General features: G+C 38.1%; 1 protein-coding gene across 1 annotated transcript in view; it reads right to left on the reverse strand.

Annotated features, from left to right (window-relative positions):
- The window catches only part of DMGDH (dimethylglycine dehydrogenase), a 48424-nt gene that overhangs the window by 2760 nt on the left and 25759 nt on the right, over positions 1 to 19905 (reverse strand). The window contains exons 10-14 of the mRNA XM_054185503.1: positions 19602 to 19767; positions 16893 to 17023; positions 15249 to 15466; positions 14189 to 14346; positions 13063 to 13122 (exon numbers count right to left, since the gene is read on the reverse strand). Coding sequence (XP_054041478.1) covers positions 13063 to 13122; positions 14189 to 14346; positions 15249 to 15466; positions 16893 to 17023; positions 19602 to 19767 — 733 coding nt within the window. The remainder of the gene's footprint in view (positions 1 to 13062; positions 13123 to 14188; positions 14347 to 15248; positions 15467 to 16892; positions 17024 to 19601; positions 19768 to 19905) is intronic.

The following is a 19905-nucleotide window of genomic DNA, read 5'->3' on the forward strand; positions in this document are numbered from 1 at the left end:
GAATCAGACTGCATAAATGTGTGACAATACAGGGGGAAGCCATCAGTAAGTCTCTGAATCTTAAAGGGTATATAAGACAGTATTTATTGTATGTGATAACGTTGAGCTGATTCCACTAAACTAGCCTGATTCCATGGCCAGGTTGACAGATATGAGTTTATTTTGCTTACCGGTAGCTGTGAGCCTGACTTGTTTCATACTGTTATCTCCTGAGTCTTAAATGTAACTCAGACAACTTCCTTATTTAGTTGTCTGGGTAGAGAATAAATTGGAAAAAGAAGCCAAAAAAAGAAAAGTTGTTATAAACTTTGTGGTCCTGGACAGAATGTCTCAAGAACCAAGAGAAAGCCTCTTTCAAAGATGCTGACAGTTCTGACAGTTCAGACAGAGGATAAAATAGTAATCAGGCTGGATATCATTATTGCTAATAACTGTGCAGTAAGTATTAGGAGCAGTGGCTTACAAATTCTGCCTATTTGTTTCTTCTTTAAAGGTATCGATCAGACAGAATGAAAGATTTGTATTCAACTAATTTGCCAGATCCATACCAGCCTGACCACGTGGGCAAGAAACATAATAGCAGTTACAAGGTCCTCTAGCTTTCCAGCCTTTGCTAAGAAGATGAGTAGCAGTGAAAGCTATTTTAGGACACTTGATCTTAGGACACAGTGACAGCTCTAGTAGGTCTGAAGCAGGAATTATATTCATTTGATAAGCATTCAAGAGAAAAGAAGGGAAATATTGTTGAAGACATCAAAAATACTATTTCTGGTAATGTTCTTTAACTTCTGTAGAGAATTATTGCACTGTCAGAATTACAAGCAACGCATTATACTTGTACTTGGAATAGATTATTATGCAGCTAGTTCATGAGTTATTCTTTCTGTCGTCCTTGCTTAAGTTCACATATGTCTATGTGTAGGCTCAAAAGAAATTACTAAAGCGATGAGGAGTTTTTGAACTTTGAAAGATTAGACTCTGTAAGCAATAGTGGAAAACAGATTATGAACCAGTTACAGGCCAGTTAGTCTGAAAATCAAGGTGGACCAACTGAGGATAAGGCAGATGTTGCACATCAGGATCATAGATGGCCCCCTTCGCGAAAAGACAGCATGAAATACAGAACCAGACCCAGACCAGAAAAAGATGCGACTCTGAGGATTCATTTTAGAACATAACTTTGAAGATGCTGCTGGAAAAGATAAAGCAAAGATCTCAGACCAGACAATAAGCAGCTACTGGTAGTTCCCTCTCACTTCCCATAGAATTACATTTTTACTACACAGGAACATTTATGAAAGGAAACACCTAAAACTAGAAACACAAATCACAGTCTCCTAGAATTTGTTTGCATTGGAAGGGACCTTTAAAGGTCATCTACTCCAGCCTCCCCTGCAATGAGCAGGGACATCTTCAACTAAGATCAGGTTGCTCAGAGCCCCGTCCAACCTGAGCTTGAATGTTTCCAGGGAGGGGGCATCTACCACCTCTCTGGGAAACCTGCTCCAGGTTCACCACCCTCATGAAACATTTATTCCTTGTATCTAGTCTAAATCTAGTCTAAATCTACGCTCCTTTAGTTTAAAACCATTACCCCTTGTCCTTGTTGCTATAGGCCCCAGTAAAACTTCTGTCCCCATCTTTCTTATAAGCCCCCTTTAAGTACTAAAAGGCCACAATAAGGTCTCCCTGGAGCCTTCTCTTCTCCAGGCTGAACAACGCCAAGTCTCTCAGCCTGCCCTCACAGGAGAGATGCTCCAGCCTCCTGATATCTTTGTGGCCCTCTTCTGGACCCACTCCAGCAGGTCCGTGTCTGTCTTGTACTGGGGACTCCAGAGCTGGATGCAAGACACCAGGTGGGGCCTCACCAGAGCGGACTAGAGGGGCAGATCCACCTGCTGGCCACGCTTCTTTTGATGCAGCCCAGGATACGGTTGGCTTTCCAGGCTGTGAACACGCATTGCTGGGTCATGTCCAGTTTTTTCATCCACCAGTACACCCAAGTCCTTCTCAGCAGGGCTGCTCTCAATCCCTTCATCCTCCACATTGATACTGGGGGTTGGCATGATTCAAGTGCAGGACCCTGCACTTGGCCTCGTTGAACCTCATGAGGTTCACATGGGCTCACTTGTCGAGCTTGTCCAGGTCCCTCTGGATGGCATCCCATCCCTCAGGCGTGTCAGCTGCACCACTCAGCTTAGTGTCATCTGCAACTTGCTCAGGGTGCAGTCAATACCACTGTCTACATCACTGATGAAGATATTAAACAGCACTGGTCCCAGTACAGACCCCTGAGTGACACCAGTTGTCACTGATCTCCATCTGGACATTGAGCCATTAACCATTACTCTCTGGACGTGACCATCCAGCCAATTCATTATACCAAATAGTCCATCTATCAAATGCATATCTCTCCAATTTACAGAGAAGTGTATTGTGGGGGACCATGTCAAAGGCCTTACAGAAGTCCAGGTAGATGATATCAGTAGCTCTTCCTTTGTCCACTGATGGACAAATAAGACTGTATACCACAGCATGACACAGACTAAAATGCTTTGCATGACACAGAAATATAAATGAATTAAATATTCTACAGGTACACTTAGCACAGAATCAACTCCTTCCCATACATGCTAATGTAACACCTAGTGTTTAGGCTTGAGGACCGTAACTGTGGAACTAAACACAAGTATTCAAATACAACGTCATATACCCTGCGGCCTTCTGTCTTCCAGATGCTGCTCTGGGAGAGGTTAGGTCTCCCTTCAGTCCTATGTCATATTTTCCAACCCAATGTGGACGTTACTGACACACTAAGGCATCTAAAATGGCAGTATGAATGTCTGCAAATCCTCATTTTTTTGTCTCCTAGTAATATAACAGTAGCCACAGAGAGGACTCCTTCAGAACAAGCTTTTGACAGAAATCTTCTGCTGTGCCCCTTTCCTCAGCCAAGTCACCATCAAGTTTTCTAGAGGAAAGAATTGTAATCAGTGACTTTGTGAATGTCATATCACACAGCACTGATGTAGCTACTGCTGTACTGAGAGCACAGCTCCTTTTTTCTGGAGTATTCAGATACTTGTAAGTGCAGAGACATAGAGAGAGATGAAAGCCTTATAAAACACTGATCATTTTAATGTTTGGGGTTGTTGTGGTTTTGGGTTTGTTTTGTTTTTTTTTTTTAATTCAAGATTTCTGGTTAATTTATACCTCTATGAATTCGTCATTTAGAAATGGGAAAACAGTTTCCATAAAGGTTAATGCAGCAATCATAATCAGAGCCTTGAGTACAACCTGGTAACAGATGTGTATTGCTTTTATGGGTCACTTCCAGATTAGCTTTATAGATGACAGTTAACTTCTGTTAATATACTAATTACTGGAACCTTGAGGTTGACAGCAAAAATAATTTTGTCTTCCACTTCTTAATTACCTTTTAGATACGGAAACCATTAGAGCAAGCAGCTAGCAGACTTTAGAATCTATGTATCTCTGAATCATTCATTGCTTATTGGTTATAGCTACCAAACTAAATTCTTACCCAAATAATTTTAACTGGGCCAGGCTTTTGGCCACCTGGAATAAATCACTACATAGTTCATATGCTAACTGGAGATGGATTTGGGGCAGTTCATGTAATGGGTTTGTTCTTTTTTATTTTATGTTCCTTGAAGATTAAGAATATTTCTGTCTTTTTAGAATCATGGCCTGGAAATATAACCAAGAGGTAACCTTGAATTTAAACTCTGCAAAATATACACAAATATATAAATATATATACACACACAAACACACATGCTACAAAAATGTGTGTACATATACGTATATGGACATATATAAACACACACATACATATATGAACACTAAGAACAGGGATAAAAATGTATGTATGAAAATATATGTGTATATTTGATGTAAAACTGCCAACAATATGTGCATTTATACATTTTTAAACATTTAAAACAACTTCTTCAGAAATTCTAACCATATGAATCTGACTGGGTCAGTCTTCTTATTTTACACCTCTTGGGTATCCATGTCAATTGTACACTATGCACATTTCCACCTCTATTCATTTTTTATTTATGAGTGCATGTGCACGAGATCAGTCAATCAAAACAGCATTTTGGAAACAGATTCATTCAAACTTAATCTGGCTATTCTTGGTAACAACTGCTTCCTGTTTCTAGGAGAAAAAATAGTGAGTTTGGGGATTGCTTCTGTTTGTTTTAGCATGTCACACTAAATGTTAGCCAAGAAAAAATCCCATTCAAAACAGTATCATTCAGTAAAAGAATATTTAAAAAAAAAATCAGAAGAAAAAGAGTAGAAACAAAGGAAAACCCTAAACAATTCCACCCTCAAACAAATATAAAATTGAAAGCTGCTCTTATTATCTTAGTTTTAAAAAAAACCCCTCACTTGAGAAGTAGTAACAATGTAAAAGTTTTCCTACTTAGAGTGAGTCCTAAAAAGCTAAACCTAAAATACAGAAAACTTTCCATTATCTTGGCATGACCTCCCAAAGTATTAAGCTTTGGCAGAGGTAATGTTTTTCACATAACATAAAATCACTTCTAGATTCAAGGTAAAGACAGTATTTACTACTTAGCTTCATATTCTTTGAGTGCAGTTCACCAGATAAAATAAGGAAAGACAGGTTGTGCTTTTTATTTGTGTTATTTAACAAAGATTACAATGGAAAATCACATCACAAAGATAATTCAATTAAGATTTTCAAATAGCATAGAGCTAAAGGGAGCCCATTGATTATCTCATCTATTAATACATTGGACACATATATTTGCCTTGCCCTTGTCCTCATCAGGCTCTTACCTTGTGTAAGTTACCGTTCTAGCACAAGATAAAAACACTTTTTTTTTTTTAGAAAAAGAATTCAGGAGACATTGACCAATAAGGTGATTTTTTAGGCACAGTAATGTACCCTGGAAAGTTTAATTTACTGTGTTTCAAGTGTGCTTGGCTCTCAATAGCATACAGATCCTAATCCTCTGTAAAAATCTTGTGGTTTAACAGAAGCGAAGAAATAGAAATTATCTATAAAACTTTCAAAAAAAATTTTTTTGATTGTGCAGTTTAGCAGAATAAAGTCTAGTTATCTAGGAAGAAAAATGTCATATCTATTTGGCAATAACTGGCAGCAAAGATATGCAAATCTCTTAATAATGAAATGTTGTAATTTATTTAGTATGCTACTTAGGACTGCAGGCATAGAGCCAGATTACGTACACAAAGCCACCCAGCTGAGTAAGACAGCATCAACAGCTGCTGTGATCTGCTATAACCATCATGTTACAACACACTGGAGACAGCATCAATGCAATATTTTGAATTTAATTACTTGTAGTTGGATGGTCTTAAATAATATCAGGATAACACTCCAAATGATACGCCCTCTCACCAGGGCGATAACTGAAGATCATTTGTCTCTGCAGGTAGCACATATTTGACAAGTTTATTTTTCTGCAGCAAACCAACACCACATAAAACAGTTTTCTAAGGGAGATGTGGCCAGTTGGTATGTATGGCACCTGCATCACTGCACCTTTCATTCAGTCTGCCTAAGCCCTTCTTGTATGCAAACAGCCAGCCCTAAGAAATCAATATGATACAAACAACTGATGAATTATTGAATTATCTTGGCTCAAAGTTCCTAGGTCAGTGGGTGCTTATTCCTCTACATGGCCCAACAAACACACTGGGAGTGACCTATGTGTGCATTTTATACAGATAACAAAATCATAGAAGATTCCTTCTAATGTGTTTCATACTCTGTATAAATTTATGGAATAAATCCTCCGGTTTATGACCCTCTGGACATCAAGTGAAGTAACCATAGAATATGGTTGCACTCCTAAATTTTAATTTGGATAGGGACAGGATTTAGGTGGAAAAGTACACGGAATAAATGTGTTATATGCATAATAAATAGGGAGTGAAAGAGAGGGGTGGAGGAAAGGGTACTTCCCCCGTCTTAAATACCTTTCCATCACTCCATCCTTTTTCAGATACCTCTGCTTTCCCATAGACTCCTTATCCCTTCTTCAGTGAAGCCTGTGCACTTACTTCTACATCCTCCACCCTTTCTGGCATGGGGTAGACATGGCACAAAACACAACTTTATACCAATTTGTGGAGTGGGGCCAGTGATCACTGCTGTACTCATTCCTCTCAGAACAGGAGGTATGGAAGTTGGACAAAGTGAAGGAAGGGTGGGGATTGTGGAAACTCTTGTGGGTCAGCCTGTCCAGCATCAAGTTGGAGCAGTGCTCTCAGCAGATCTGGATAGGAAGTGCCAGGCATTCCACACCTGCCCTATACTGTATTTTAGAAGTGAGAAGATAAAAATGAATCATTTGGTATGGTACTGCAGACACAGGTCCTATTTTATAGTCAGTGATTGTTAAGCAAAAAAAAAAAAAAATCAATTAAGAAGCAAATGGTTACAAGTGGTTGCTTTCCTGCTTATCCCGACTTACCATTAATTTCTTGTGGGTGAAACATTTTGATTTCATACCACTGCTTATCAGCACTACAGACCACATCACAAAAGTGTAGAGTCACCAGATCAGAACAGTAGCATTTTACGCAGGTGATGATATAGATGACTACGTACACTGCAATGCTGCAGAGACCCAACCAGCATGTACATCTTCCTTTCTGCCACTTTCCCTGCCCTCTTCACCTAGTGCTCAGTGGTGTTTGTGGCCAGAGCCCCGGAGGCCTACGGCAGGACTGATAATTCTGCTAGGGCTCCCTTTTGTAGATCATGCTCTCTGCAATTAGAATCATAGAAACATTTAGGTTGGAAAAGACCTTTAAAATCATGGAGTCCAACCATTAATGTAACACTGCCAAGTCTACTAAACCATGTCCCTAAGTACTACACATCTTTTAAATACCTCTAGGGATAGTGACTCAACCACTTCCCTGGGCAGCCTGTTGCAATGCTTGACAACTCTTTCAGTGAAGAATTTTTCCTAATATCCAATTTAAATCTCCCCTGGTGCACCTTAAGGCCGTTTCCTCTTGTCCTATTGCTTGTTACTTGGGAGAAGGGACTGCCCCACACCACACTACAACCTCCTTTCAGGTAGCTGTAGAGAGTAATAGGGTCTCCCCTCAGCCCCCTTTTCTCCAGGCTAAACAACTCCAGCTCCCTCAGCCGCTCCTCATAAGACTTGTGCTCTAGACCCCTCACCAGCTTCATAGCTCTTCTCTGGACGTGCCCCAGCACCTCAGTGTCTTTCTTGTAGTGAGGGACCCAAAACAGTATTCAAGGTGTGGCCTCACCAGGGGGACAGTCACTTCCCTAGTGCTGCTGGCCACATTATTATCTAGCTTGCACAAGCTAGAACATAGGAAGTTCTGTTCAAATACACGGAAAAACTTCTTTACAGTGAGGGTGACAGAGCACTGGAACAGGCTGCCCAGGGAGGTTGTGGAGTCCCCTTCTCTGGAGATTTTCAAGACCCGCCTGGATGCAGCCCTGAGGGATGTGCTTTAGGCAACCCTGCTTTAGCAGGGGAGTTGGACTAGATGATCGCTAGAGGTCCCTTCCAACTCTGAAGATTCCGTGATTCCGTGATTCCGTGATTTCTAATACAGGCCAGGATGCTGTTGGCCTTCTTGGCCACCTGGACACACTGCTGGCTCATATTCAGCTGGGTGTTGACCAACACCTCCAGGTCTTTTTCCTCCAGGCAGCTTTCCAGCCACTCTTCCCCAAGCCTGTAGCACTGCATGCAGTTGTTGTGACCCAAGTGCAGGACCCAGCATTTGGCCTTGTTGAACCTTATACCATTGGCCTGGGCCCATCGATCCAGCCTGTCGAGGTCCCTCTGTAGAGCCTTCCTACCCTCAAGCAGATCAACATTCCCACCCAACTTGGTGTCATCTGCAAACTTACTGAGTGTGCACTGAATCCTCTCATCCACATCATTGATACATTAAACGCGCCAGTTCAAACTTTTTTGGTGTTCTTTCCCCAAACTGCATCTGTGAAATGATGACAAAAAAGCCTTTTCCCTAAACAGACTCATCTTTTTGTGCTTTAATAAATAAGGACTTATCACTTTAGATCATGGTATCACATGAGTTGGACTGACACTAGTGAGGGGCAGTTCTGGCAGAGTGAAAAAGAGGGAAACAAATGATTGGTAAGAGGAGGGCATGAACCTATAAGATAAACTGCTACCAAAGGACTAAAAGGATGGAGGCAGAGTCTTAAAACTGCTTATCCTAGTCTCCCGTGAGATAACTTATGTGTAGTACGCTGGACGTTAAGTCAGTACACAAAAACTGTACCTTTGATTTACAGTCGTACACCTATCCATGTGAAGTTGCTGGGCATGACACAACTTCTATTCACAATGAATAAGGAAGCAATTAAATGTTCATGTGTCTAACAAACAGGTGCAATATTAAAAGACATCTCAGAAATCTAATGTCAAAGTCAGAAAATTAGGTAGGGCTTGGTCTTTAAAAGACATTATTTGACATCGAAATGCAGGCAGTTATTGAGTAGGGTTGGTGGAGGTAAGACATAAATAGTGAGAAGCAGACAGGGAAAGGAACAGAAAACAAAGGTAAAAAAAAAAGTGCTGGTAGAGTATACTTAAGAAAAAGTGAAGGGAGACAGATGTTAGGTATTGTATAATCTGGAAAAAAGCTTGGAATGGATAACAAAGAAATTACCCAGTAAATAAACAGGGCTGCGACAAAGAAAGATAGTCTCTGGTAATGGTATTTCCTCCTTGTGGAAACAAACACTAAATCTTAGCTAAGCACTCAGATCCTGGCCTGAAGAGTGGACTACAGCAGGGTCCCAAAGGGTTTCCATCATCTGCTGCATTCTCTTTCCAAATGGCAGTGAGCTGTTGCTGCAGGGGGAGTGCCCAGGAGATGGCAGTCTTGGATATAGCAAAACAAGTACCAAACCTACAAAAGTTAACTATGGAATTTTGTAGCTGTACGCTCTTGACGGCTGTTGGCACTATTGGGTTCACATGGAAAACTTTTCTGAAAGAGATCATTTCTGTAAGATACCCAAGTTGACACGGAGGTGTTTCATTCTAACGTCAAGTTTTACTGGGATTTATAGTCCACTATGCTCAGGAGAAAAATAGGCTGTTTTAAGAATATTAAATTAGCTAAAAATAATCAACCACTTCAGAACACCAAAAAGGCGCATGCTAGCAGGTTTTGAAGACATAAGCAACTTCTGAAATAAGGAAATATTTTTTCTGTATGTCAAAAGTGAACATACTAATCAGGGATAAATTTAAAGTGTAGCAAGAAAACACTTTCTAACATAAGGATAGCAAATGATTAGAATGAACTGCACAAGGAGATCGTGGAATCTTCAGGACTGGGAGGTCTTTGAAATTTCACACATGAAATTCTTATAAATATGATAAGGTAAACACAGATGTAGTTGATTCTGCCACAGAACAAAGGTCTGGAGTAAATTATTATCTGGTAATTGCTTATCTTTTTCTATGATAACATTTGAAAAAGCCATTAAGTTTAAAATAAGGTTTTGAAAAATAGAAAGCATTCAAAGGTACTGTATCTTTGACCACTTAAACAGTACAGCAGAACTAAAATAATATTCTGGGATGTGAATAAAAAAAGAATTGCAACTTTTTCTTCATTAAAGATATTCTGTGAATTTCCTGCCATAAAGACCATCAAGGACTCTATTGAATGTTTAGTAACAGAGTGCTTATTCATGAGATGAAAGTATTAGTTAATGACGCTATCTAACAACTTATCTAACTTACTAAATGTAAGAGTAATTGAACAAACGAAAGATAACAGGTATTAAAAAAAATCCCACCCCTAAACCAGACAGATTTTGTTATGAAGTTATGAAGACAATGTATACTCTAAATTAGAAATTAATTCTGTTACTGTCCCTCCACTTTGGTTTAATCACAGCCCATCCTGCTTGTCTGTGCAAGGACGCAACTTAACACCAACATTAGAGAAAAAAGGAGTATCAAGTAGACTCTAGAGGAACAATAGCATCTCTTCAGCCTTACTGATAAAATGAAAGTTGACACAGAAATCCTGAGGTAACAGGTTTAGTTATTGTCATGCTATAATTTAATAGACAATGGGGAAAAAAAAATTGTCAACTTCAGGTTTTAAGAGTTTCTCCTGTTACTCATCACAAAAAATTACTAGTCCGTATGTACTTGAAGATGATGCATACACTAAACTTCATAAACACAGAGAAATGTCAGGATTTTCTTGGGAATTTACATCTCTTCCTATTTATTCCCCGGATATTTGAATGCCCTCTCATGGAAATGAAAATACTTTTTGATTCTGTTACCTTCACTGGCATTTGGTTGCTCATTCACTTAATCTGTTTAGAAACTGTTTACGTTTTCCATGACATATCACTAGAAGTTCACTCATGCTGGAGTCTTTTTGCTCACTTTGTGAGCTATTTCAGCTGCTTGTTGCACGGTAAGAAGCACTCTAGTAATTAACTAAACGGTGCATTTTGGTTTTAATTTATACAGAAATCAGCACTTTCCCCAGTTGGGGGCGCATGCTTAAAGGCACATTGCCTGCCAGCAACCCCACAGACCAAGATCTCTAGCAGATTTAAGTACCTGTTGCTTGTAGTTTGTACCCCGTTTGCCCCTTTTTTTGCGGAAAGGTTCCTTCACCATAAGAGTTTTATACCGTTTTCTTAACAATAGATGATAACAGAATATTTTGCGTGTCTTCAGTCAAGGTGGCCTCTAAGGTATGCTGAAGTCTGTGCCATGCCAAATGGACACCAAAACCAGAGGCACGGAATTGGGACTCACAGCCCCAAGCTGCCAAAAAGCAAAGTAAATAATCTCACATTGCACTTCATGCTACAGTGTTCAGTCCACTTCCAATATCTGAGTTAGCTCAGGTACCTTTGTAGTGTCAACATACAGTCACAACTGCCCTCATTTGAGTCAATAAATAAACATCGATTATTTCCCTTTTCCACATTAGTTCAGCAAAATTGGCAAATGTTTTAGGCTGACATCCTGCATCTATGGTTCATTCCATGCCCATTCATGTACAACATCCAAGCCTGCATTTCAACCATGCAGAGAAGTGTGCAGAGCAATAAAGAATCAAGTGGTCCATGCACATTAGTGCCTTCACATGTTCTGCATGGGCATTTTGGCAAGCAATAGCTTTCCCTGTTTATGGCTGCTTTCCTACTTATAATTAAAAAAAAAAAAAAAAGAAAAAAAAAGAAAAGAAACAGATGTATCAAATGGAAGTGGGAAGAAAAACTATCAACAGTAACATACAATATAACTCCTATAATCCTCAAGATGGAAAAGTCCTTGACAAGTAACTCCAACATAATCCTGTTCCATAAGATTCTGTATTTCCCTTGCATGTGTCATTTTTTCTGATTAGGGCAAAATTACAGTACCAAATGAGACAGCTGTAACTCCACTACATGTAGGAACTGACATTGACATCCATGGAAGCACCTTGCCTTCCAGTGGATGAGCTCCATAGTTGGGCAAGAACAAGTTTAGAACTTGTATTGCATGCTAGAGCACACACTGATGTTAGATTAGGACAAAAATTAATGTTTTATCAATCCTGCACAGGTTGAAGAACTTTAACATCTATAGACAGGTTCAACAGTTGGAGAGGAAAAACATCTTCCTGGGTTCATCCCTGTTACTGTCAGTGAAATTGTCTCATGAAGAAAAAAGGCACGTTCTTAGGTTTAACATGCCTCCATAATTATTGCCTACACAAAGTTTAAGATTTGTTGTTTACTTGGAGCTGTAACTTAAAGTTTGGGATTCCTTTTATCAGTGCTTCTACATAACATGGCAAAAAATATCAAGGGTCATTTATTATCTAATAGATTACCCTTTCAGGTATAAAGGGAATATAAATAAGATAATTTGTCCCTGTATCACATTACATCATTGTAAAGATGAAATGTCTCAAAAAGATCACTTTTTCTCCTTGATCTCCTTTATGTAAAAATGTTGGCACTTTATTTTACAGATGAAAAACTAAAGTAAAATATTGTCAGAAATATCCCCTCATTTAGGGCACCTAAATTGAAATGTACAGGACCTGATTTTTTACATTAGAAGCTTCACATCCACTGGGCAGGCAACTGTTGTTTGAGTTGATGGGCTAACTGGTAGGAACAGATGACATTAGAGCTGCACGGGAAATTATTTCACTGGGTTTCATGGAAAGGTCCTCTATTTGACAGAGTTAGGACACTTGGTTTGGGTTCCATTTTGAACAGAAAAGAGAATTACAAGCAATTTCTGTACCTATTAGACTATAACAGAGTTTGATTTGCTAAAATATGAATGGGGATGCTGATAAAAGGAGAAAGAGTAACATCTTTTCATTTTTACTGCATATTTAAATTCAACCAGTCCCATTTTCTAAACTTCAAATCAGGCAGGAACAAGTTCTTCAGAAATTCTACGAACAACTAGCTGTTATTATTTTTTTTAACCAAGATATTAATTTAACTTATATATGACTCATATCCAAGTTGTGAGTCAGCAGTTCTTGTTAAAAATCTATTGTTCTTTTCAGTAACTGCTGTACCAGAGTGGTAGCCAGGGAAAGTGATCCTACAGACAACTCTCTTAACAAGAATAAGCAGGTAAAATGTTTTCACAATATGAACAGGCTTGTTCAGCATGCATATAAGTACTATATGTTTACAAAAGCACATGACTCAAATTTCTTTACAAAAATAAATCAAAGAGTTATTTTTTATGTAGACAATATTGAGTATTTGCAACTTCCTGACCTAACATATAATTTTGTTAGCAAGAAACAAGGAAAAATCGGAAACTTTTTTTAAAAAACAAATTGGTATTTACTAAAGTAATTATTCTAATATACAGTGAAAAAGAAGTTGCTCAGCTCATTTTCTAAACCCATTTTATTTCCCAGATAATTACATTTTTCTTTTCAAGCACTTAAAGGAATAATGTTGGGCATAATAAAGCACTTGTTTAGCACAGGACATACCTTGTTTAGCTTTACGAAGTATTCCAGTCCAGCTTCCAAGGGATTAGTGTCACAGTTCATCTGTTAAAAAAAAATAAATTTGCCATCGTTACATGATGGACTATCATAGCTTTTGGGTTGGGGGGTATTTATTTAGTTATTCCATGCAGTCTTCTATTTACTCCTGGGTCAATGTCTTCCACATTGCATATGTGCAACTTCCATTTGAATACACTGTATGCTTCCTATATGTGATTTCAACAGAATATCTACTGTTCTGCCCAATATAAAGTCTAGATATGTAAATCATTCATCTAAGTTTCAATATGCAAACTAAACACACATTTCAGTAAGAAACAAGACTTTTCATCAAAGCAGAATGAAACCTGCAGAAGACTGAATAACAGGTATGCACGTTAATTGCAACACAGCAGAATGCCTTAGCCGGAGAGGAAAATAAAATACAAAGCAAATTTTATTTACTACCTTCCCATTCGAAGTAGGGGGAATGATTTGTTAGGCAGCATTTGAAGCAAGAATGAAAATAATTATCACTGGGCAAACGAAAAGAATCCCTAAATGCCCACCATTTCACCTTCCTGAGTTCTTTCCTTTCCCAAGGAATTAGGAAAAATTTCAGGTAAGCAGAAATTATATTGATTTTCCCCAAATTCTCTAGGCCCCCTGAGTAGTTCCGTATTGTGAGTGAGCAAGTTTGGCAGAAACAAGCTAATGGGAAACGAAAAAGTTCCAAATACATTATGAAGCAAGAATAATTGGCCTCTCATGACAGTTATTACAGAAATAAAACATTTTCAGAATCTATAAGCTAAACCTTTGATTTCAAATCACTAGAGCTCAGCAAAACCCTCATAATTTTGTTGTACACAAGAAGGAAAAACATCAGTGAATCAAAATAAGCGTCTCTTTGCCAGCAGTGCAATGGAGTACACTAGTTAGTTTTGTTTAGAAAAGACACTGTTCAGAATTATAGCAGCTTTTCCTGCTCATGGTAAATTTTCTTTTCATTCTAAATTGAGAAACTGGAACAAATACTATCTAAGCTAGCTCTGACTAAAAGCTGTCTAGTCATAATGAACTAAAGAAAATAAACAGAAAGAATAATAAAGAAATTATATTTCCTGACCTCTGCCCCCCAGGCTCGGAAACCCTTTTCCAGCCTTAAGGCATTCAAAGCATATGTTCCAAAGTTGTCAATTCCCTCTTTTTGGCCAGCTTCCATGATTGCACTGTAAAGAGCTACAGTATCTTCTTTTCTATGATAGAGCTCCCAGCCCAATTCACCTGTTATACAAACAAGATTAATGGTTTCATCAGCTCAACAATGAAGCAATCCTAATAAGTACAGTCCTATTCTTGGTAAAAAGTGGGGATCAATACTGGAAGTGTTAATTCACATTCTGGGGTCAATTCTGCTATCATATATCAAGTCTAATTCCCTGCAAGAACCACCAGATGATTTATGCCCTAGATCTTAACAGTGGTACTATTATCCTAATTAAAACTGTTAACTGAAATCGGGGTGAGGGGGGTGCTTGGGGCAGGTGGAAATCAGAATAACTGACAAGGAAAGGTCATGTAGCGAAGTCACAATGAGAGATGAAGCTTCAGGGCATTGTGAACAGCTGATGACTTGGCAAGTGAACAGCAAATGTAACTGAGTGTAAATAAGCATAAAACGCGTATATTGTATCATATTTAGTACAATAGAAAGAGAAAGACTTCAACGGCTTCAGAATGGTCTGAATTCCGTCCATTGCCATAGACATAAAAATAAATAAAAATTAAAAGTAACTGAGAAAAACAAATAATCAGCATTACAGTGCTACATTTTCAAGGCACTTGACAAACACTAATATATGGTAATCCAAAAACAATTCTTGACGTTGGTTTTGCAGCAAATACCACAGAGGTTATCAGAACTGGCCTTTTGTTCTGTAAAATAAATATTTACACTATAGTGTATTCTAGAGAAGAAGGTCTTAAAAAAATCAGCACAGACCCTGACCAGATCACATTTGGAAAAAATCAGTGTACTGTATTTCCTCACACATTTATATACAAACTGTGATGAACCCATTGCTTATGAATACATGAGGAAGGTTATTCTTCAATATAATTTTAGTTACACTTATTATTTTATTTATTGCCTCTTTCCTTAAGAGCCTATTTTCTCTATTGCTTACCTGTATACGATATCCTGATGGCAGTAACCGCAATATCAGAGAGTTTCAAATGTTTGGACTGGAGAAACTTAAATGAACCATCACTCAGATCCTCTCTTGTCAACTTCTGGAGGATCTGCCGGGCATATGGACCTGCTACACCAAGTACTCCCATCTCATCTGTCATGTTTTCTATTTCAACTTTATATCCACCTCTCGTTACTTCCTCTTCTATCCATCTGCATGTAAAACATAACAGCAATGTTAAATTCCTTATGAAAAATAACTGATTTAGATAAAGATTTAAAAGGAATCATTTTTTGTTAGTGTTCATCTTCCTGGCAGCTACCAGCCCCACACCTTCTCAAAACCAATGAAAGTATGTGCTACACTAGACAGTCAAATCCGTCAATGACGTTAAAGTGTTTTCTGGTGAGATACTGGTATAGGAACAAAGGCATCTGGGATATAGCCATGAAAGGAGAGAATTTAAATGGGTGGAATGGTATTTTCAAAACAAGAGAAAGAAGTGATCTCATAGAACTGAACAGAAATTTGCCTTTGAATCCAGAATGAGTTAATAAAACGTCAACATACAAAAAGAGTAAGCAATAAATACAACAAACATAAGAAATCTCAAAATAAATTCCTCTGTCAATAGAAAGGTACAACCAAGCTTGTTCTTTCATAAATACAGTATTTAAAGTATTGTCAGGAAGTTCAGGTTTGAGTTTTTTTAATGTAATAAAAAACATCAGCTGGGTATTGTCTTTCAGGAAGCTCACAAAATAAATTAAAGGAGTATATTTAAAAATCTTATAAAGTACTACTTTGTTAAGCAGTGTTAAAAGATCTCAGGCACAGCGGAGTACCAAATAGGACTACTGAAATTCTGTAGAAGTAAATGTATTAGGTCTGGTTCTGCCATTTGGTTTCTGAATGTGCCAGTGGTCCTACTGATTCCCATGGGACTGTCATGAAACAGTACATTATTCATCGTGTCTTGGGGTATCAAATTTCAGTCTTTTATGTGTTGATTCATTTTGAATAACTGATTTGTCATCAATCTCTAGCAAGAAAAATTCTTTTTCTTAGTATGCACGTACAGCCACTTACAGCACTAGAAATGTCACTTCTAATGCTCATCTATTAAAAGCATTTTATGAAGTCACCCTGCTTCTACCTCCTTTCCTGCTGTTTCACATTGCGACCCCAGAGCCCAAAGCAGAAGAGATTATCACAGTATCAGGAAGACTGCACTACCCATCTGTATTGGCCAGGTCAGTGCCTGTGGGGTCACCCATGTTTAAAGCCAATTTTCTTTTTGCGTAAGAGAAAACACTGGAAAGGAACAACCGTGCTGTGTTCCAACAGAAACAGGTTCAACAACAAAACAAGAACTACTCCATTAAACTGTATTACATAACTGTCAGTAAATTCTCCATCTTTTTACACGACCGGTAATCCAATATGCAACTGCTTATGCTTCAGGATTCAACTCAAGCAAATTTCTAAGAAACCCAAATCAATAAATAAGTAGAATTCTCTTGAACCTAGCAAAAGGTTTGTTGAGTAATAATTAAGAATTTGGCAGTTAGTAAAAAAGTTTCTATATTAATGTGACTGTATACCACTGTGTACTTACTGTATCAAAAATAAACGAACCTGAGATCATGGAGTTCTGATCCCGAGCCAGTTATAAGCATAAATTCTCCAGGATACAGTTGAGAGACTGTTAGCTCAGCATAAACTTTTCCTCTTGGTGTTAACATATGGCTTATATTTGTGGAACCTACCTACAAAGTAAAATTTCTGATTATTAAGAACGTAAAATAAACCCTTTGAATTCTTAAACATTATGAAATATATGGAAATATGTCTTTATTTAAAAGAACAATGTTTTTATGTTTGTACTGCTATGCCGTAATAGGAGCATACAGATAAACAATTGGCCAAGCTTAAGCTTTATAGTGGAAATTTCACATTTTTCTTCATAGAAAAAATTGAAATTTTAGAAATGCAATAAATCAAGACTTTTATAAATATTTGTTAATTTTGTATTTCACAAGGTCTTCTTGAGCTACATTTGATTTAAGAATCCATTTTCAATGGAAATTCAATCAATTTTAGTTTGTTCTCTAATCATCTGAATAAAAAATTCTACATGTTATTGACATAAATATTCTTTTTCAATCAGAATCTTATCTTAATAAGGCTTTCAGATCCTAAAAGGATAACATTACTTTGCCCCTTATGTTAAAGAAAGAAATACTGAGCTGGCTTAGGCTTTTGTGGCCCTGATTTATGTATGCTTTTGTATTTTATGTAGTTGCTGAGTATGAATCTACATCTCTGTACTTTTGAATCAGGTTCTGTGTAAAAACGTGATCTGTAAAGGCAAAATTTCAAATAGCAGTTACTTAGCTGTGACCATAAAACATATACATGATCATACAGATATCATCCATACAAACAGAAATATGAATGTGCAATAGCTGTTATGCTGGTCTGGTTCCAGAGGCAGAATTTAATCTCTCTTATTTCATACTGCTTTCATAAGAACCTTGTCAATCACCCAGTCCATGCCCAGATTCCAGACAATAAATGAAAAAGGAAAAATATTGCAGATATTAACATTCTTTTGAAGGTCATATTACATTAATATAATTACTAGCATATTACAGGCACGTAATTGAATTTTCAGGATCTGATGGTAGTCACACTCAAGCTGGTTATGATATATCTCCAGTAACTTCACTGAATTATTTTATGATGCAGACAAGCATGAATGGTACCAAAAATCAGATAGCTTAAATAATCAACTGTTGTGAATCCTGGGTTTTTAAGTGGACCCATAAACTGTTTGTTCTATTTTGCCATCTATCGTTCTTTTTCCCTTTAGGGACACTGATTAAACTCCATAGAAAGCACTCACTTTGTTCTCATAATTTCTTGTTTAATCTTGCTTTCCCTCACCACATAAACATACTCAGCAAGTGTTATCCATGCCCACTGATGACAGTTACCCCACTTCAACCCCCAGCTAGCACGAAGACAAACTTTTAATCTATATTGCTATCGCAAAATTAATACAGTAAACAATATGACTAGATGGCAATTCAGGTTCTTCTTTCTCCTAAACCTGTAAGACACCATTCTTATGTACAACCTTCCTATACAGTTGGCTCTGACTTCTGAGAAGAAGGTATCTACCTTCTTAACTATAGTCTCAGTACACCTACTGTTTCCCTATGCGTCCTCCCTCTGGTGTCTGAAGCAGCTAAAACCATCACTTATAGCAAAAACTTAATGAAATTCTGTGCTAAAATGAGCAAACCCCACAGCTGTAGCACTTTGGAAAGGAACAGTCTGTTTGCTGGAGGTGAAATAAAGTTTCTGAAATTAAAACCATTAGATGAGAGGAGTTGACAAAGCAGTAAGATAAAGGGACACATCAAGCACTACCACAAACTGAGGACCAAGAATAAGAAACCTGTGGTAGTTTGTCACAATGTGACATTTTTGAAAACACATCATATTTTGAGGATCTGTGAGCAGCCACACTGGTGGAGAAAGGACAGGTGTGAGCTGCAAGAACAATATCCTGAATATTTGCAACCCTGCCTGCTTCAGGCAGCCAGCTGTAAAACAGAGTCGGTATGAGGGGTGTGGAAAATAAGTATGGGCCACATTTAAAAAAAACCAAAACACAGCAAAACAATAAAACTGTTGCCTGGGGCATCCAGGAAGAATAAAATACCCAACTGTGGTCAGGCAAGAGCACCTTCCACTGCTGTCCTCTGCTGCCTGAAGCTGGCACAGTACAGGCAGTTTTAGGCACGCAGCTGCCAGCTATTCTAGTATTACTGTAAAAGAATTCCAGGTGAGATTCACTTGTCTTTAGACAAAGATCTGAAACATAGAAAGTTCTGTGTTTCAAGGAAACACTTTTTTATTGTAAAGGCAACTGAGCACAGGAACAGGTTGCCCAGAGAGTCTCCATCCTTGGAGATACCTGAAAGCCATTTGGACATAGTCCTGGGCAACAAGCTCCACGTGACCTGCTTGAACAAGGTGTTGGGCAAGGTGATCTCAGAGGTCCCTTCCAATCCCTTCCAACCTCAACCTTTCTAGGATTCAATGATTTGTGCCAAAAGGTTCTTCTACCTGGGGCTACTTTAGTCTACATGGGGCTACTCTAGTATAAACTCCACTGTCTGTGCTCTTAACCGAGTGAAATACATCTTCTCACACAGAAATGTATCCAAAGGATCTGAATGTTTGGAATCTGAAAGATATGGCAATAATATTATGCTTAATTTTCCATTTCTGAAACAAATCCTACATTAAACCAGGTATCACTGTGCCATTTACCTTTGGAACAACATTTGCAAATAGATGATCCAGCAGCTTAACAGAATCTCTGCCTTTTACTTTAAACTTGCCAAAAGGTGACAGGTCAATCACACCGACTTTTTCCATAACCTGTTTATACTCACGACCCACAGGGTCAAACCAATTTGTGCGTCGAAAACTGGGTCTGAAACAGAGCATTTACACACATAAAACACAATTTGGAATTTTTGTGCTCTTTTCAGCAAAACGTAGTCTTCAGTTCCTTCAGTTTAATAATAATTCAAAAGAGATAGACTTTCCTAATTGTAGGTAGCTTACCCAA

The sequence above is a fragment of the Rissa tridactyla genome, chromosome Z (genome assembly GCF_028500815.1).
Source record: "Rissa tridactyla isolate bRisTri1 chromosome Z, bRisTri1.patW.cur.20221130, whole genome shotgun sequence".
In the NCBI taxonomy this organism is placed as follows: domain Eukaryota; kingdom Metazoa; phylum Chordata; class Aves; order Charadriiformes; family Laridae; genus Rissa; species Rissa tridactyla.